We start from the raw sequence: 20,171 nt of genomic DNA on the forward strand, positions 1-20,171 counted from the left end.
TACTTAGATCTAACACCTCACTCTCATTGACTCGCTTCATCGCTGTTCTCCATATCTAGTCAAGTTTTTAATGTTAGGCTACTGTCTGTGTCTGTTGTGTCTAGGGCTTCGCCGGCGCATAATTGTGACAAATGTCGACGTAGATTGACGTAAAAGTCGCATCAAATCCGCCTTGATTGTTCACACTGCGGCCGCATTGAAAAAAATCAGATCTGGGCTAGATTTGAGTGTTCACACTACCTCTGACGAAGTCTGACCTGATCACTTGACCCCAAAAAAATCAGATTTGGGCCACTTTTGCCTGCAGTGTGAACGGGGCCTAAGACAGTCACCAACTATTAAACTGTGGTCAAGTAGTGATGCACAGAAAGGAATAGAAATGCATGTCCAAATTCTGGACCCACACATCTAAAAAACTGAAAGTGCTAATTTGAAATAAGCCTTTGCCCGGAAAAACTATAAATTCTGTTGATAATATTTTTTAAGTGATTAACTTCCATTTTACTCTTTCTACTTTAGCCAAAGCGAGTGTCTTATGGCATTTTCTATGGTCAAAATTCCTGTGCATCGATACCATCTAGTAGTGCATACTATTTCTACGCAGATGGAAAATAGTCACTGTTACCATGTATTATATTACTGTAAAATGCAATTCTTGAGGCAGAGGAACAGGGAATGGCCATGTTTTACGCAACAACGTGAGAAAGTGACAATGAATCTGAGGAAACATAGGATTTAAAGGTTGACCATAAATATAATATGTACTAATAATGTTTAGTTATTAAATATTATCTGCAATAACCACCTCTGATTACATGATAAGACACTCTGAATTTCAAAAGTGGACTCTTATATAGCAACTTACAATGTTTTTATTTAATAAACTAAATATCTAGAAAAATAGAGTGTATACAATAAATATCACATATTTTGATATTTTATCATTGTTTAGGTCCAGATAAGTAGTCGCAATTTTGCGGACAGAGAGAGTAAGGCTTTGGATTGGTCATGTGAGAACATTCAATTTGAGGAAAAAATAAGTAGGAATTCTTTATCTCTTCTAAATTACATACATCAGTGCAAATCTTTTCCTGAGAAAGGACTTGTGGAAATCTTTTAGTCATCATTTAAAATGACTAAAATACCAAAACTGTAGCTATTCATGGGATAAGGCAATAAGAACCTTACAGTCTTCTATGTCAGGTAAATAAAAATTACATATTTGAGGGTAAAATATATTCCAATCTTTGTTCTGAATTTAAAGAAAAAAGAAAAAGTGTTCACATCAACAACAATAATTAGAAGTCCAAACATACAAGTGGGATGTATGTTTCGTGACTCTTGTTACCAACAGAGGAGCAGCTTTGTAGATGCTAAAAAATTGTGCAGGAATAGCATGTTAAAGTGGCCTCCTCACTAGAATAATCACAACCCAGCCGTCGGATGTTCACCTTTAGGATGAGTTGCAAAGGTCATAGTTCATTTACAGCAGAATAGTCCAGACCAGACCAGTCCAGTCTAGTTACTGGTTGAGCTTCCACTTTCCCTCAGTACCAGGAGGAATAACCTCTGCTTCTTGCTCAATCTGAAAGTAAGAGGGCAAAAAAAGATAAGATATCGTTAAAGCTCCATTTGAAACAAAAATGTATAACCACAAGAAACTATGAGAATGAAAAAGTGTTGAGAAAAACTGTAGCTGCACTGTAGTACAACCCCTGACGTCAAAACATCTTAAACGTTATCCAGCAGCCTTTTACAACTGCACCCGTTAAAAAAAAAACGTAAAAAAAAATGGGTTAGAGCAATTGGAGCCAAAACACTAGTAAAACCCGAATATACTCACAACAAAGATATTTTTCTTAATTGGCTCAGTACGAAATACCTTTTGGCACTTGTGTTCTAAAATAAAACATGCACAGAAAAAAAAAAGGCTTCTCATAATTTTTTTGGATGGCATATCATTATTAAATGTAGGCCTACCTCCCTTTTTATGATTTTTTTTTTTAGTGACAGTTCCAGACCAGCATGAATGATTAACCCATGATGCACACTGCACAGTCATATTTAAACCTCTCTCAGATAAGCAAGGGAAATGATATCATGTCAGGAGGGATGGAGCTAGCAGCAGTCTTAACTGTCTACGGTCCACAGATGGGCTAATCCTGATATAATTCCCTGATAATCTCATTGGAATTATAGTCACAGACCAAAGAAATGGAGGAAATCTCAGGGTCTTTCTTTGCTAGGTCTTGGGTGATCCTTAAGAGTATGAATTACATAATCTGACAACTGACTGGTAAAATGCTGGCAAAGCACTTCAGACTTCACCTTAATTTACATGAAAGGAGATGGCGAATGGGTTTCTTGAAGCAAAATAGAAGATTAGCCCATAATCCTTCAAGAATAATGTGGACTTCTCAAGAGGACTGTCCTCTTCAGGAATGTTTAATACACGTGCTTCAAGATAATGTGGAGTGAGATTATATAGTCAAGGATAGAGATGTGGAATCTGTTAAAAATACTATAAGACTAAATTTCCAAATTGCCAGACTTGTTAAAAAGTGAATTAAATAAAGTCATAAACCACACTTGTAATTGTAATTGTAACTGTGAGGTCATGATAAAACTTTGTCAATGCAGCAGGGTTGTGCACCATTCAACATTGTATTGAGAATGATTTTTGAATTCAAATTCAATTCCTGAATTTGAACTTAATTTGAATTAAAATTGTAGTAAACAGTATAAATAATTGCAATTTGAAGTTGAATGTAAGGCATTGACAAAGCATTGTCTGTGGGTATACTCATGTGATTCCCTGAAATAACAATAGTTAAAGCTTAAAACCTTGGTTCATTTAATCCTGGGTAATTTGCACAAATTCCAATATGTTTCAGGGTCAATGAGCAGCAAGGATGTAAAGCTACAACTGCCAAAAGGCTCAGGCTTGCATGCAAGTAGATGAATTGGATGGTGTCCCTCCCTTTTTTATTCAGCTGATGAGATTTAGGGTTTGCGAGATGACGGTACCAACAACCATGTCTGCAGCCTATAATGCAGTGTGTAATGCTGAAAGCTCTAGGCAGCAGTGAGTGATGCTTGGAACCGGGAAATAGTCACGCAATGCTGATTTAATGCACACATGACATAGCATCTCTGCTAGCTTGCGCATCACTGGATAAAGATGTCACTGCACCTCCAACTGTGGAATAAGTGAGCAACTGAGTCCTCTAAGAAAGAGTCTGAGCTGTGGATTTAATAACGGGTTAAAAAATGCAATGTGTTAAAATCTAGCTCTATAATCGTCAGAGACCCAAAAACAAATGAGGCTGTGCAAAATCATCCTGGAAATGCTGTGACGTCTACATGAGGACATGGTTGTTGTGAACCTGCATGAATGACTGTCTATGTCTGAGTCAATGCTCCTTTCATCCGCCTCAAAACAAGTCGCTGAACAATGTCTAATCCCCCACTCTCCCCTAAGAGTAATCTCCTCTTGCTCCTGGCTAAATGTGGGTAACACTGACAGTGTTGACATGGCTATCTCAGGCGGGATCATCCCGGCCTAGTTTAGCCAGCTCTGCAGAGGTGGAGAATCTGAGAGAACTGCTTGGGTTACCAATTTTTGTTTCTTAAATCCCAGCGTGGTTAAAGTTAGAGCTCAGGGGCCGTATTCACAAAGAATTTTATTTTACCACTAGGAGTACTCCTAAATCACACTAAAATATTTTAGCTAGGAGTTTTCTCTTAAAAGTTATTCACAACACCTTTCAGACCTACTCTTAGTAAGGAAAAATGACAACTCCTAAACTAAGAGTGATTCTTCGTTGCTATGGATGACGTCAATTCTCATGCACGAGTTTCCTCGCAATGATCACGGTGATTGGTTGTTAGACGACAGGGCCATCATATGGAACATAACACAGACGCAACAAATCATGGAATTACGACATCTAAATATGTCTGTGTCCTACACAAAATAATAATAGTAATGTCATCAAAATGAATATATAATGACATGTTTGTGCAGCCCCAGTGAAGTGTAATTCTAAAATGGCAGAGAGAGAGGGAGAGAAAAGTGGTGAATTCAATTAAATTAAATCAAGGTAGCCTAATACCCTAATGAAACCGCCACTTGCCTAATAATGAAAAACGACACTTGCATTAACACTTGCTTGGTTAATTGACATCCTATTAGTATGGAAGCTTGTTTCCGCCACTGAATAAAAATAAATAAAAATAATTGCGACTTTTTTTCTCACAATTGCGAGATATGAAGTCAGAATTGTGAGAAATAAAGTCGCAATTGCGAGATATAGGAAGTCGCAATTGTGAGATATAAAAAGTCGCAATTACCTTTTTTATTTTTCATTCTGTGGCGGAAACAAGCAAGGAAATGTTGCTCCTATTGAAGTAATTTAATAGTTGAATGACGGTGGATTATGAACTCGCCAAAACAGAAAAGAAAGCCCAACTGGACGCAGGATCAGTTACTGCTGCTGGCCCAGTTGGTGCTGAAAAAAAACATAATAAAAGGGAAATTCGACACTGGGATATCAAGCAAAACTAAGCGTGAGACATGGGAGAGGATTTGTTTGCAGATCAATGCAGCATTCCCGCTTGTGTCGCGGTCACCGGACGACTGCGAGAGGCGGTGGTATGCGCTACAATCCTTTGTGAATAGGTCTTAGTGAGTTAGGAGTCCTCTCGACTTCTTTTAATCTGTCCCAGACTTAGGTGCTACTTTTAGGGCTAAAATGCTTCGTGAATTAGGCTACTCTTAGTGAAAAAAATTAGGAGTCCTAAAGTTAGGAGTGACACGCCCATTATTTTTAGGAGTTGCTCCTAAATTCGCCAGTTAGGAGCTACTTTTAGCCTTAAAATTCTTTGCGAATACGGCCCCAGATTAGAGTTGCAAAATCTAGGGAGCTGACATTAAGCACCCCCTAATAAAAAACAAAGAAATGTCTGGCCAAATATTCAGTCTAGACACACAACTAGTCAATAGATTGAATAAACACTCTTCACTGACACATTTAAAGAAAGAAAGAAATCACAAAAAAAGTGAACAGAAAGACTAGGTATTCTAGCCTGCTGTGTAATACATGTTTTACATAAAAAATAAATACTTTCTATGGTAATTGACCAGTGTTTATGCTGTTGTGGTATTAAGATGTAAAGTTCTAATTAAGAAGTTTCTTCAAGTAGCTAAATGTGGGAGGAGAAAGTAACAACAACACACATTGAAATAGTACGAAATTATTCTATAAACTGACACCAGGAATGTGAGGGAGAGAAATACAGAGTTTCAAAGACAGAGCTTCTAGCTTCAAAAGAGTAGTGGAATAGTAACTAACTTCTCTGAAAATGCACACTCACTGTCCTTTAGTGTGCAAGTGTGATCTATTCTGCTGTTCATACACATTGATAGTCAGCCAGAAATATAAACTGTACCATTTCACACCTTAAAATTAGTGCTGCATCGAAATGTCAGCAACCAAAAATATTATAATATTTTAAAAATATCTAAAGAAATATTAGGTAGAAATTGTTTTTAAGGGACAAAATCATTGACCGAAACAGTGGTATTCAATTAGCACTTCTCGGAATGAACATTTTGACTGTGGCAGTGTTTTGTTTACACAATGTGGATAAAGTACAAGAGGTAAACATGTCAGCAGGGTGGACGCACTTCACCGTGACCAAAATTTATGCCAGAGTAGCAATATAATTTATTAGTATATATCAGCATATCAGTAGTAATATAATTTATAGTATAATTTATCACCTGAGAAAAAGACACCCAGAATAGCATAAAGTGCTATTTTGGTTTTATTGTTCCTGTAAAACTTAAAATGTGCAGGTTTGTCTTTTAAAATTTAAAAAACACTTTCATGTTTTCTTTTCTCTATGATCTCTCTATCACCGTTTCTCTAGCTCTTCATTCCCCACCCCCCGCCCCACTCCGGCTGAAGTGACAAGCACTAGCGACTGTCCTGGGGCAGAAGCAAATGGCCTGCTGTCGTTAGTGTATTGTCTGTGCTGCTGCCATGCCTGATAACAGACCTGCAGTGAGTGGAGTGGCAGGTGTGCACACACACACACACACACACACACACACACACACACACACACACACACACAGCCCCACAGCCCCACACCCTTTCCTGCTCAGCCATCTGCCACACACACAAATGCATACAAACTCCTAAAGGAGTATGATTCCAGTGAGAGAGAGAGAGAGAGAGAGAGAGAGAGAGAGAGAGAGAGAGAGAGAGAGAGAGAGAGAGAGAGAGAGAGAGAGTGAGTGGGCAAAAGAGAGAAAGAAGTTTCAGTTACACTTTACTTACTTTTGTATATGTAAGTAAAAATATACAGGCTATATTGTATAACATGGTGTTAATTGAGGGGTACAAAGTCACCCAACTCATCTTTATATTCATAAAACCAAAAGAGTATTAAGAGTCATGCACAGATGTGTTAAGCTACAAATTCCTCACAGAGACATTCTACATTTAATCATCAATGTTAACAGATAACTACAAAACAATCAACTTTTGGCAAGAATCCCTGAGAAGACTGTAAAGAACTGAGAAGACTGTAAAGAACTGAAAAGAATCCCTGTTGACAGATGAATTTGTAAATTCTTAAACAATGTTTATTTTTCTTATGATGTTTATTTTCAAAGGTGTTATCTTAAAAATGTCAACATCAAATTAAATGGTAGTACCATACTAAAAGGTCAACTGTAAATGCCATGCCATACTAGGATCTCTGAATATACTGTACGTGTGTGTTTTTGTGTAAAGGTAGCAACAGGTAATGACATTGACCTTGTTTACATGCATGTAAATTTTCAATTAAGGTCCATATTCTGGTTAAGTATTTATTCTGAAAAAGATTTACATGCTCCACAGCAATTGGAATATGGAATATGGAATAAACCGAATATTTTGAATAAACAAGCACTGTGCATGTTTTTTCCTGCTATTCTTTTGTGGAACTTTTCTTTTGTATTCTTTCCATTTATTTCCATTTAGTAATTCTGCACAGTAATGTGCTTGTAAATAAGGCAACATAATAAACCAATTTCTTTTATTGGGGATGCCTATTTACCAAGCATTTTCACTGCGATCCCTAATAAAAATATCCTGTGCTCAAGTAAATTTTGACTGATAAATCCAACAGAGAATCAAAACACTATCGGTAAACAAATGTGATACCATGACTATATCATTTACATTTACATTTATTCATTTAGCTGACGCTTTTATCCAAAGCGACTTACAATTGCTGTATATGTCAGAGGTCGGACGCCTCTGGAGCAACTAGGGGTTAAGTGTCTTGCTCAGGGACACATTGGTGTCTCACAGTGGATTCGAACCCGGATCTCTCACACCACAGGCATGTGTCTTATCCACTGCGCCATCACCACCCCTATCATGGTACTACCACAGCAGGCAAGTTTTTGACAGGTCATTTTGACAAATGAGGTACCTGCACTGCCTCGTTATGGGGTTTCTCTTTCTTCAACTAGGATACGAATTTTTAACTAATACGCTATGTTTTCACCAGAGCTGTTTAAATTTTTTTTTTTTACATAAAAAACAAACAAATAACTGCATCAGAGTTAGAGGAAAAACAAAAATGAAAGCATCATAATTTTGACAGCCTCTGGCATTCTATGATTTAAAACACATCAAAACAAGTTCTTGTCAACACACTGTATGCTGTTATCTGGCCTGGCAGTGAGTAGAGAGACCCAAACAAGTGAGTATTCGCTTCTCCTAGCAACCATTACCCAGTCATGCATTCCAAGCGTGAAACATCATCATTACCTGACAACGACCCCACAAACAACCACCTGCAGCCATGGCTTGTTTTTCCTCCTGACTGAAGCACATGACTTAAGCCCCCATTCCTCTTCTGCTCAGCCGACCCGTGGACATGGCTGCACAATGCACATGTTCATTTCAGAGACACCTTGCCCACTCTTTTCTCAAGGCTCAATACTCAAGACAAGATAGAGTTAAACAAACTGAGCTCTCCACTATCCATCCTCCGCCTGATGTTTACAATGCAGGCTACCTGCAATGAAAACTACCTGCCATGAACAGTCTTTTAACCACTGGGGATAATTTTGGCCCACAACACTGCCTCCAATTGAGGCATTATGGAAATATGGGAGTAGGCTACCAGACGATGTGCAGTACGTCTGTATGTGTCTAAGAACATGGCATGTTCAATCTTCTGTGTGCTATGCAAAAACAGTGCACAAGAAAAATCCTTAGGAACTGTACTTTATTAAGAGCAGCATATTGTTACGACTTGTGACCGAAGTTTAATCTCACAAACACCCGCATGATATTATTCAAGTAGGCAAATTAACACATGCACTTTTGCAGGAATTATGTCATGTGTGAGGAAGATTTGACATTGGAATCCTTCTTAACCTCATGTAAGTGTCCCTGTTAATGAAGAATTTTATATAAAAATAATAATAATAATAATAATAATTTGGCTTCATGTATGACCAAATAGAGTAAACAGCATAACAGAATTAAGGGAAAGGTCGGCCAGGCGATAGCCTACGTTTTATTTAACGAAAACACTGCTGAGCACGTGAGCCTCAAAAGAGCCTCAAAACAACATTTCGAATTCTTCAGTGCTCAATCCTCTGAGAACATACCTATTTAATAGCGCCGTTATAGCCTACAAACCTTAAAACAATGTTAAAGCACTAACGCACCTCGGTCTGTAAAAAGCCAGCTTTGGTCTTGTTTGGGGTAAATAAACAAGCGTGCGCGCCCCGCTCTATACTGCAGCGTCATAGTGCCTGCGCAGTTGGGTAGTTTACCGCGCGCGGGTACTCAGACAGTCACGTCTTACATGCTTCAAATTTCTCTGGAATTCCTCTGAATGAAAAACACCTTATCAATGCCATAAACGCCCCATATACTGAGACCAATAGCCAGAGGTGCAAACCTCTTTAAATATTTTGAGTTACATATTATTATCTCGTTCAGCAATAATGTTTTAATTACTTTATAGCCTACTGTGTGAATATAATTTCGATACAGTTCTGTCTTATACTATAATATGCAAATTTCCAGTAATAATAAACACACACAAAAGCGAATGTTATGTTAGACTAGAGAGAGAGAGAGAGAGAGAGAGAGAGAGTTGCAAATTAAATGGTTTTTAAATATTGCAGTATATATATATATATATATATATATATATATATATATACAGTATATATATATATATATATATATATACACACTATAAGAAAATTAATTTGCAACATGCTGCATCATCTTTTTAATCTATTACCATTTTATCTGAGTCATCTTTTTGAATCATAACAGCCAATCACATAATCTGAACTCACCTTGTACAGTGGTTGCAGTCTCTTTGAATCCCAGACACACATATGGAGATGCATGTAATCCATTTATTCCTGCTTTACAGCAACCAACAGTCTTGAAGCCCATTGTGTTTTCACAATTGCCCATCTCTTGTTTCTCCATGAGGTTTAAAGTGATGTAGCTAAGTCCATTCTGATAACCAGCTGAAGTCTCTCGGCACATAGGAGACCCGTACTCCTCATCAGAACCTTCACTGCTTCGGACAGAGACATTCTCTACTGAGGCAGAGCTGTGTCGCTTAACATTGTGTGCAAAGGAAGGAAAGACAGGTGCAACTGTGGTGGTGGATGAAAAAGTCTCAGAGCTATGCCTTCTCCGGCCCTGAGGGTCTGCCCGGATCACCTTTGCTCCTCCGTTTGGGTCTACAGAGGAGGCAGCCAACAAGAAAGCACCAATTCCTTTTGGCACCCCCTGGTTGCTCAGGTCCAGCCTTTGAACCCTGCTAGTGGGGCTGACTGAAGCACTCTCATCATTTTCAGACAGGAATGGAGGTGAGATGTGACCATTATTGAAACTCATCTCAGTGTAATTGTCTTTACCTGTGCCAGATGGGCATGGTGAGTTTCTCCGTTCATTGAGGAAATAAGCCACCTCATCAGGTGGGCATGGGCATTCAGCCAGCTTTGGCATTCCATTAAGGGGACTGTTGAGCGCTTCCCTCAGTTTATGAGAGTGTAAATTCTGATTGAGGTTCATGTAGTCTGAGAGGGAGGATCCCTGGCCGAGGTTGGACAGTGAGCCCTGGCTTTCCACAGAAACCATAGAGGGAGAAGAGTACTGTGTAGCAGCAGCAAAGTCTATGTTAATGTACTCACCAGGGCTTTTAGGCTCACAAGGGAGAGGATGTTCAGTCATGCTGGGAAGCATCCTCAGTGTGTCTAAAGATAACCTATTGGGCCTGTTGACTCTTGCTCTCTGTGCCATGCCATCAGGGCGACGGAGAGGTGGCAGGGCAGAAGCCCTGTTTGCCTCTTCTGTTGGATTTTGGCTCTGGGGACTCATCAAAACATACTGGTCACCCTCTGCCCATTTAGGTGCCTGGTGCTTGTTAAAGTGAATACTTAGAGATGGGGAGGATCGTTGTGTTGTTTCACATTGACCCAGGAAATAATCTGGTGGTGTGGGCGAGACATATGTGTCAGCCGGCGACATATTCATGTATTCTCCATTCACTGCTCTCCCATCAGAGCTCTCCAGTGAAAACTTGGATCCAGACCACATCTTCATGTACCCGCTATCCTCTAGTGATCCACTGCTGGGTGAGTTAGTAGTGCAGCCACTGCCTGTTGGCTGAGGATGTGACCTCGGGTTAATGATCTGCTTGGGTGCTGAAACACTCATGGGACTCATGAGCATGTAGTGGTCATTTTTGGCACACTGGGGTGCCATGCCTGGCGTCATGGGCATGTAGCCGTCATCACCCACATTACTGTTAGAGCCAATATCAATTTTCCCATAATCATCTGGGTATGAGACCTTTGGAGATGCAGAATTTATTCTCCTGTTCGCAGCCCTCATCAGCATGTATTCATCAAGTGAGGCTGAGGATAGCTGGGAGTGTGCTACCTGTTGCCGCGGGGTTGTCAGAGAATACGTCCTTTTCCTGTATATATCCATGTCAAATATGTCTCTGCTAGTTGGACACATCTTGTTCTGGAAGTTGGATGGCCTGTCCATCACCATATAACCATGGAGCTCACTGACTTCTCTTGAAGGTGGTGTGCTGGATAGAGAAGAAGGTGTGTCACTCCGGTTTGCTGGGTTGTACCTCACATCCCCTGGGCTAGAACTGTAATCGTCACACGAGAGGAAGGCAGTATCATTAGGTGACGCAGAAACAGATCCACTGCAGCTGGGGGGTCTGTGTACTGTGGATGAGATGGAACCATTCATACTTATTGAGGACAAACTTAATGGGCTTACAGCAGATGGGGGCGAGTGGGACATTGTCGGTGACATGGACACGCTGTGATGAAGCAGTGATGGTTCTGATGTCCGGCACCCCACCGAGACAGTATTAGATCTGCTCATGTGGTTACGGCCGACAGCTGTCGGGCTTCCATTCTCAGATATTGATATGGAGACCGGCCTGGTCATGGTACCTTCCCCTTCACTTGCTGTCCGTATTCGACAAGAAGAAAATTTGGTGACAGGAGATGTGGCTGCTGTACTGTCCGTCCTTGACCTCCTCGCCAACCCTGTTTGACTAGGGGGTAAATTGTTCAAGTTCCGCCGAGTGGGTACAGATATGGGATTTGATCCTGATGACTGGCTTTTGCTGCGTGGTCTGAATTCTGACAGCTCTTTCATCGCTTTCATAGCTTCTAAAATTGTCTCATGTATATTTTGTGCCACCACAGAATCATCCGCTTGCATCCACAGCTCTCCAGGTCCAGTAGAGGCAGATCTGCCCACCTCAATGAAGAAAAAGCTATCAGAGTGCCCACATCTGCGTATGTTCATCAACTGCAGGGTCACAGATGCCACCTCCGAGTTAAGTTTCACAAAGCTAATTGTCCGACTTGATAAGCACAGTCTGTAAACTCCAGTGATATTTCTGCTCTGCCCAATTCCTTTTGCTTTAAGATTAACTTGCCATACCTCTTTATACGCAGCATTCACCGGTGTAATCATGCCGTAATTTCCATCGTCGAAGCCCACCAGAGATGATGCAGAACTACAAACGGAGCTGTCACACATTTTCCACTTACTTAATAAATCAGTTAAATCTCCGTGCCAACTCTCCTGTTCTTGCTCATTCTCGGCAGCAACAGCAAAATACTCGTCCTTGGTATAGAGGGCTATCAAATACCTGTGTTTCGCGTCAGCGCGCTTGTTTATGCTCAGACAAGAGTCGAGAAAAATTACTCTTTTGGCAGCAGACTTGTTTTTCCATTTCTTTTCATTCTCGTAGTACTCCAGCCGCGCAGGGAGTCCGTCACTCTGATCTTTCAAAACAAAATAGCGCCGATGTCCGTGCTTTTGCTTCTTGAGGTATCCACGATTTTTGATGTTGTTTGAATGAAAGTTGTTGTCATTTGGTAACGAAGATCCCGCTTTAATAGGCGGACTTGTCATACTTGCGTTTACAATTAATTTACTTAAGTCTATAGAACTATATCCATCCGCAGTAAAAAGAGATTTAACTTAAATATCCGAGAACTGAGATTTCGGCGCTGTTTCACCATGCGACGTCTACTCGTTTACAGAAAATAACTCTTCGATCAGAATGACTGAGCTTAAGAAAAAAACAACATGTCACGTTATACACAGCCCATCTTGGGTCAGTGGGAGAGAAAAAAACAGTCATATAAGGCGGCGCTATCTTTAGGAGGCGTACCTGCCAAGCCAACGAATGGAGTTGTTCATTGGATTCATTGGTCAGGCGAAAAGATTGACGGTACGGTGACAAATCCGTGACGTGGTATAGGCAAATCCCCCTTCACACAAGCTGTTCCTCTCCCCTCCTCGTAAAAGAAACAGCGATGTGTGGATGACACTAGCCTACGCAATTCAGTGCTGCAGAGATGTAGGTTAGCTGTAAAAAAAAAGTGTTTTTATGTCGCAGAAAAACTAGTTTTGAATGTAAGCATATAATATATTGAAATGCTACTTAATTAACTTAAACCTACATACTCCAAACACATTCGATACAGGCTTTACCATGGGATGACGACAGAAACCGCCGAAGATCCTTAGCAATTTCAGAATTATAATTTAGTCAGACTCATTGTTCATTTTAAAATGGGACAGACAGTGAAAAAACGTACTTGTACGCACGTCATTTATTAAGATCGACTCATGGAGTCCATTTTAACTTGTAAACAAGCGAAGTGCGCGTGCTGCGTGTTACATAACGCATTATGATGTTCTATTTTTACACACTCGGGTGTCCCTGTCCAGCAACAGTGCCTGAGAACTAGCGTTTAACATTGTACATAACATAAAGAAAATGGAGATTTTTTTAATGAATGTCGCCTATGAAACTTGCGTCCGTGCCACACATATGGATTTTCAGCGTGGATTTTTTTTTTTTTAGATTGAAGCCATCTAAAAGGTGTTTGTTAAATAGAATCCTCTTGGTTTTAATATTAGAGCCTTACTTTAGCTAGACTAGGAACTTTCTGGAATGGCAGAAATGAATCTGTTTGTTCCAGAATAAATTTAACTGGGCAGTAGAAGTAAAAACACGCCACCTCATGGTCATTTGTAACAACCAAAGAATATCATAGACTACATTGAACTCTGCATCATGGTTTATAGACAGATCAAGTTTAAAACTGACCTTTGCATCTAGTGAGATATACAAGCATTGCTGTGAGACCAACACATTTGTAGCCATAGCTACACATATGCCTACAAACCAAAGACAAATGTTTGTGTGGTCTTAATATTTCTACACTCAGTTGAACATGGAAACACCTTTACCAACTTCTTTAGTTTGGTTATAGCCCTATTAGTCTTACTACATTTCATAAATAATCGAGTGAGCATTTAAAGTACCAGAACTAAAGTTTCCCAGGAAATGCCTGTCACATCAAAGACCACTGAGATATGTTTAATAAACATCATTGTCTTGCTATACCGGTTCCATAACACTTTTCTGAATAGTTCTTCCTTGACAAGAATGAGTAGCCGATCTGTTCTATGCAACTGCTTCTGATTGTTTCCCCTTGCAATGATGCAGCCCAAATCAGGTCATAAAATAAAAGCAGCACAACACTTCAGTCTGTGGATTCTGTATTATTAATGGATGTGTGTGTAATCCAGGGATTTAACATCATGCAAGGCTATTTGTCAAATATGGCATTGAATTTATGATACAATGGTACAACTCATTACAGTACCAGTTTCTCCAGCAGAAACCGGTATTGGAGTTCACTGGCTACTGTAATTGGTTTCATATAATGTGTCCCTTAAAAAACAATTATGGTATACAAACAGCATGGCTGATCTACTTATGCTTTTGATGATCTAATGATTGCTGTCATGTTGCATTTTTCTCAGATTCTGTTGTGCTGTTGTTTGTTGATCTGATCTGATGTTTTTGCGTCACCAGTAGCATGTGTTTTGAGGCATTAGCAGTAGTTGTCTTTAATCTTACACAACAATGAAATAAAGCCCATTGATCAATCCACAACAAATCTACTTATAGGCAAGACTGCAGGTGTGACAGGGTGAGCTGATGTAGGTGTTAAAAAACAGTATAACAATATGTATTTTTGTATTTGCATGGTCCTACTTATACTGATATGTATTTTAAATAGCTGCATGATCGAATATTGCAAATAAATTCTACATACTATTACTTTTTTCAATTAAAAAATAAGTTTTACATATTAAATATATTAAAGAGGAAATTTAATATAACAATTCATTTCTAACAATAACCTGGGGTGTTGTAATCTAAATCCAACAGTTATTTAAGGAAACAAATATTTTAAGAACTATTACTATTTACCTGCAGTTGTGGTCAGAACTATTGACACCCCTGGTAAATATAATCAAAGATGGTAAAAATAAATCTGCGTAAATCTGTTTTTCCTTTTGATCTTTCATTAAAAAAAATTAACCTTTCATTGAAGTAAAATTTTTGAAAGTGGGGGATTACATTAATAAATGGCCACAATTATTGGCACCCATTTATTTTTTTATGAGTAAAATATCTCTGAAGTACATTCCCATTAATATTTACATTTTTTAGCACATCGGGGTGACTAGGAACATGAAATTGTCTAGCTATGAATTCTTGTTTCAAGGAGAATAAATATGGAAATCGTAAAAACACAAAGGCAAAATTCCCTTAATTCTCCATCATAATGAGTAAAACAAACCAGAGAATAGTTCTGATGTGCAGCAAAAGATTGTTGATGTTGAGCTTCACAAAATAGAAAGTGGCTGTAAGAAAATAGCTAAAGAATTGAACATTCCCATTTCCAAAATCAGGGCAATAATTAAGAAGTTCCAATCAACTAAATATACAAATCTGCCAGGAAGAGGACGTGTGTCTATATTTGACACATTGCTTAAACTGTAATAGAACGAAATTCGTGTATTGAAGCGTTTTGCACACTACCAATGATAAAACTGCTAGATTTTGAGGCTTTTTGAGAGATGGGGCCTTTGAGCTTCTTTATGAAAACATTTTATTTATCATTACTACTAGTGATTTTCATGTTGAAATTTTTGTAGCCTATAACATAGCATTGAAAATATTTATTTTAAGTGTGGGTGTGGCATATGTTGAGTTTTAATATTTAGGGTCATTGGGCTTGTTAATATGAAAAGCACTATCAGAGTGTTAAAAAGTAACGTTAACACTGAAGCAGAGTTACACTCAACGACTTTAACATTTAAGAAGGGGATTGCATTTGGTCAAAGAAACATGCATCAAAGGCTGGATTTTGTCTGTCTCTGTCTTTGTCTTTCTGTCTAATACAAACCCATACTGGGATCAAAGGCTCACCTTCACTTTTGCCCGCTTCTTCTGTTTCCAGATGTTGCTCATCTTGAAAGTGTCAATAGCTGCAGCTCTGTTGTGTGACTCCTTGTTAATTTTTTGTACCAAGAGGTACAAATACGCATTCATGACCTCATAGAAACAAAATTTTGATAATCACATTACAAAACAGAATGCAGATTTGAATTAGCAGATGAAATGATACATGACTTGACTTACTTAAAATTATAGTTCACCCTAAAATGTAAATTAATAGTAAATTAAGTAATCATTATCTCACTCTGGTGTTGTTACAATGTTGTATACCCTTCTTTCTTTTATGCAGAATAAAAAAAAAAGAAGTCTCCATCACAAACGTCCATTAAATGGCAGTGAATTGATTTAATTTTTTTAAAGATGCAAAAGATTCACAGAATGATCCCATGCGACACATGTCGTATTTTCCAAGTGTTCTTGGGATAAACGATATGTAATTTAATGTATTATTTATCGCAAACCTTGACCCTGAAAATTGGTCTTCAGTGCTCGACTGAATGTTCATGAGACCTTATTAAAAAGTTTTTGTTAATCTTGATTTCTCACAATTTTGTGTTGTTTTCCGGGCGAGATAGAGTGAACTGCGATGCTAACAAAGTCACACGAACATCCAGTCAAGCACGGTAGACCAACGGTCAAGGTCAGGGTTTTTGTTAAATAGTGCATTACATTTCATTTGACTGTGAGTGGGACGTTTTTTATTTTACATTTACAATTATGCATTTACACATTTACATTCTTATCAGTTCTTGCTTTCCCTGGGAATCAAAACCATGATTTTGGCGTTGCAAGCGCCAACGCCAAAGCGCCTGTAGCTGTTTGAGCTACAGGAAAGCTATATACATATTTTATTTCTCCTTTTGTGGTGCATAAAAGAAAGAAGGGCATACGACATTAGAACAACACCAGAGTGACACCAGAGTGAGTAAATGATTACTTGCTTTTTCATTTTAGGGTGAAATGCTGAAATGATGTAGCAATAGTACGATTTAGTTTTACGAGTAGACATTTAGTTTTGACTAGAGGTCGACTGATAGTAGATTTTACCAATACCGATATTTAGGTTTGCCTGTCATTAGGGCTGGGCGATATGGCCAAAAAAAATTATCACGATAATTTTTTTTATATCAGTCGATATCGATAATTATCACGATAAATGTCAAATCTTATTTCTTTCAAGTGTAAAGGCAGATTTTTGCTCCTAAGTGAAAGTTGTAGAAACCAGAGCATTAATTGTGGTTTTAACAACCCAGGCTCATGGGAAATACGTTACTCTGCCTACATTTTTGCAAAACCTGAAACGTACCTCCAGGTACGTTTCCCTGCACTTTTCGGGTGAAAAGTCCACAAGAGGCGCTAAGTGGTATCATTTTTTCTCCGTTCCAGATGGTTAAATAAAGTTTATAAAAACAATAATATGAGTAATGTACAGACTTCTCAGTAGGCCTATACACTCATTTTAATATAAATTAGGATTTTTTCCCACGCTTCTGAGGTGCCACACAGCCCAGTCTCACGGCAGTTCGTGATATGGTCACGTCATTTAATCTACTGGTTCGTGATACGGACACGTTTATTTCGTTATTTTCGTGATATCAGCATTTTTATTTATTTATTTAATTTATTTATTTGTTTACTAATGTAATGCACGATTATTTCTGCCAGTCGGGCAGCTGTTTAATCGACATTTATTCACGATATCTTATCATGTTTATGTATTTATTTTAATGTTATTATTTCGGTCTTATTGCCAGGGAAGCTGGACTGCTTTGCTGTTTATTGATTTAAAAAAAAAAGTATAAACGACTACACGAATTTTATCAGTAGGAAATCGCGTTGAAGAAGTCTCCTTCCGAACACATCGCGATATTTGGCATCAGTTCATGTGTGCCAGATGTTGGTGAGTAGCAAAATACACTGTCCTAATAATGTTTGATATATTGTCTTTTCTGATGGTCGAAATGAATCAGATTAGCTCATGTTCAGTCACTGCATTATCTGTCATCTCCACGGAGGCTTTGCGTTTCATTGCTTTCTAATTCAAAACAGGGTGATTAAACACTATCTGTCACATGACGTGCTACAGGCCTAGACCTTCTATCAGTTAATAATATTCATATTAGGTTTAAAGTAAGTTAGTACAATTAGTTCCAAAGTGGTATTTGTAGTAGAATCACAGTAAAAACAACACTTACCTTGCTTTTACCACAGTAGCCTTAGTTTTACTGTGATAGATGTGGTAAAAGGACAGTAACCACAAAACTTACCACACTTTTACCACATTATTTGTAGTTTTAATGTGATATTTTTTGTAAATGCATATTAACCACAACACTTACCATGCTTTTACCACATTATTTGTAGTTTTAATGTGATATTTGTTGTAAATGCACACAACACTTACCATGCTTTTACCACATTATTTGTAGTTTTAATGTGATATTTGTTGTAAATTCACAGTAACCACAACACTTACGATGCTTTTACCACATTATTTGTAGTTTTAATGTGATATTCGTTGTAAATTCACAGTAACCACAACACTTACGATGCTTTTACCACAGTAACCTTAGTTTTACTGTGATAGGTGTGGTAAAAGGACAGTAACCACAAAACTCACCGTGCTTTTACCTCAGTATTGGTAGTTTTAAAGTGATATTTGTTGTAAATTCATATTAATCACAACACTTATCATGCTTTTAATGCCAAATAATGTAACAAGAAATATTTGTAAGGTAAATCAGTAATTTTTCCATTAAATAATCCAATATATTTTACATAATGATATTTTCTTTTCTCTTTTTTTTTCAGCTGAAAAGACCAAAAGGGCCTTTCGGACTCAGTCAGCTCATTATTGTTTGAGGAGAAGTAAACGGGAGACGAAAAGCTACAAAGGCAAATATTCGCAATGGTATGTATGTGTTGGTTTTAACCCTAAATCAAACATTTTATCTATTATTTATTTTTATTTATTTTATTTATTATTTGTTGTTTCTTAAACCTTTTCTTACAAAACCCATAGCCCAATCAGTACAAACATAGTCTCAAAGTCTTAATAATTCACAAGATTTAACAAGTTGTCAAATTCGTACAATACTTGTACATAATCATGCAGCTTTTACTTCTTGTGCTGTCAATGGCTAGTGCCTCAATTCCTGTACATATTTATCTCCATATTTGTAAATCAGTTCCGCGCCTTCTTGGAAAGTAGTCGGACGTCCCATACACTGTCAAAAAAGTTTATATTAATTGCATTGTATTCATTAAAATTATTACAATTTGGATCCTGTCTGTTGATGTTCCAATGATACATGATGTCTCTCCACAACTCATAATCTTCCTCTGTTTGCAAGAGTGCAAAAGCTAATCTGACTTGTCACATGACATCAGATACTCGATTATTTTGTCGTAATCAGATCAGTTACACTGCTGATAACTGTCCCGCTTGCATGTAAATCATGTTTTTTTTTTTTAAAACAAGTTTATATGATTATTGCTTGCTATTAAAGACATGCATGTTTTCATAGAAATGACCACATATCAGTGAGCTTATTACATAAATGCATTTAACATTTAATTATGCAATACTCCTTACAGAAAAATATCCCACAGTTATGGATAAACTCACAACATCATCATCAAGTCCTGTGCTGGGCACATTGGGCAACAAGTGTTCTCCAACGTATTCGATCCGTGGCCAAGTTCTCCACATCTTCCCATGGGACACTGACATTCTTCTGGTCTTCGTGAAACATCTGTCTCCATGTCTTCCTTGGTCTTCCCTGTCTCCTGCATCCACCTAGTGGTGTCCAGTTCATAACTGTCTTTGGGTGGTGTGGTTTGGGCATGTGTAGGATGTGTCCAGCGAGGTGCTCCCTTTTTTTCTGTCACAGTTTCTGAAAGTCTTTATGTGGAGTCCCACTCTTATGATCTCTGATATATGCAGAACCATTATTTAAGTTTTGGTAAAGGACATATTCATTGACATCCATTAGTTCTAGTCATGCAGCGACTTCATGACAATAGTCAAATGTATATTTCGGCAAGTGTATATAGCTGGTGTTTGTCCGAACAATTGAAGATAGTGAGAGTGTTCAGGAAAACCTTTTAAAACAAGCAATATTCATGGAGTTCTGTTTGGTGCTGAAAGAGTATTACAGAAATGACACTTGACAACTGGACATTATTCTGTGAGTTTGTTACCTTTACATTTAGATGGACTTAATGTCTTACATTTAGCTTCATTA

The 20,171-nt window shown here is 38.2% G+C and overlaps 1 protein-coding gene and 1 long non-coding RNA gene across 2 annotated transcripts; one reads left to right on the forward strand and one right to left on the reverse strand.

Annotated features, from left to right (window-relative positions):
• Positions 1-857: 857 nt before the first annotated feature.
• On the reverse strand, positions 858-12,730 carry irs2a (insulin receptor substrate 2a). Its single transcript, XM_077232237.1, has 2 exons — positions 9,392-12,730; positions 858-1,585 (listed from the first exon to the last, which is right to left on the reverse strand). The coding sequence occupies exons 1-2, from the start codon at positions 12,504-12,506 to the stop codon at positions 1,581-1,583; spliced, it is 3,120 nt and encodes a 1,039-aa protein (XP_077088352.1). The 5' UTR covers positions 12,507-12,730; the 3' UTR covers positions 858-1,580.
• A 4,696-nt stretch (positions 12,731-17,426) lies between these two features.
• On the forward strand, positions 17,427-19,863 carry LOC143740116 (uncharacterized). Its single transcript, XR_013204745.1, has 3 exons — positions 17,427-17,824; positions 18,736-18,835; positions 19,522-19,863. It is a non-coding gene; the product is annotated as an uncharacterized LOC143740116 (long non-coding RNA).
• The last annotated feature ends 308 nt before the right edge of the window (positions 19,864-20,171 follow it).

This window comes from Siphateles boraxobius, unplaced genomic scaffold (genome assembly GCF_051911475.1).
Source record: "Siphateles boraxobius isolate OS27281-9 unplaced genomic scaffold, OSU_SipBor_1 17, whole genome shotgun sequence".
Taxonomy (NCBI): Eukaryota; Metazoa; Chordata; class Actinopteri; order Cypriniformes; family Leuciscidae; genus Siphateles; species Siphateles boraxobius.

Coding starts and splice junctions, on each gene's coding strand:
- irs2a (XM_077232237.1), bottom strand. CDS start 12,506: ATGACAAGTCCGCCTATTAAAGCGGGATCTTCGTTACCAAATGACAAC.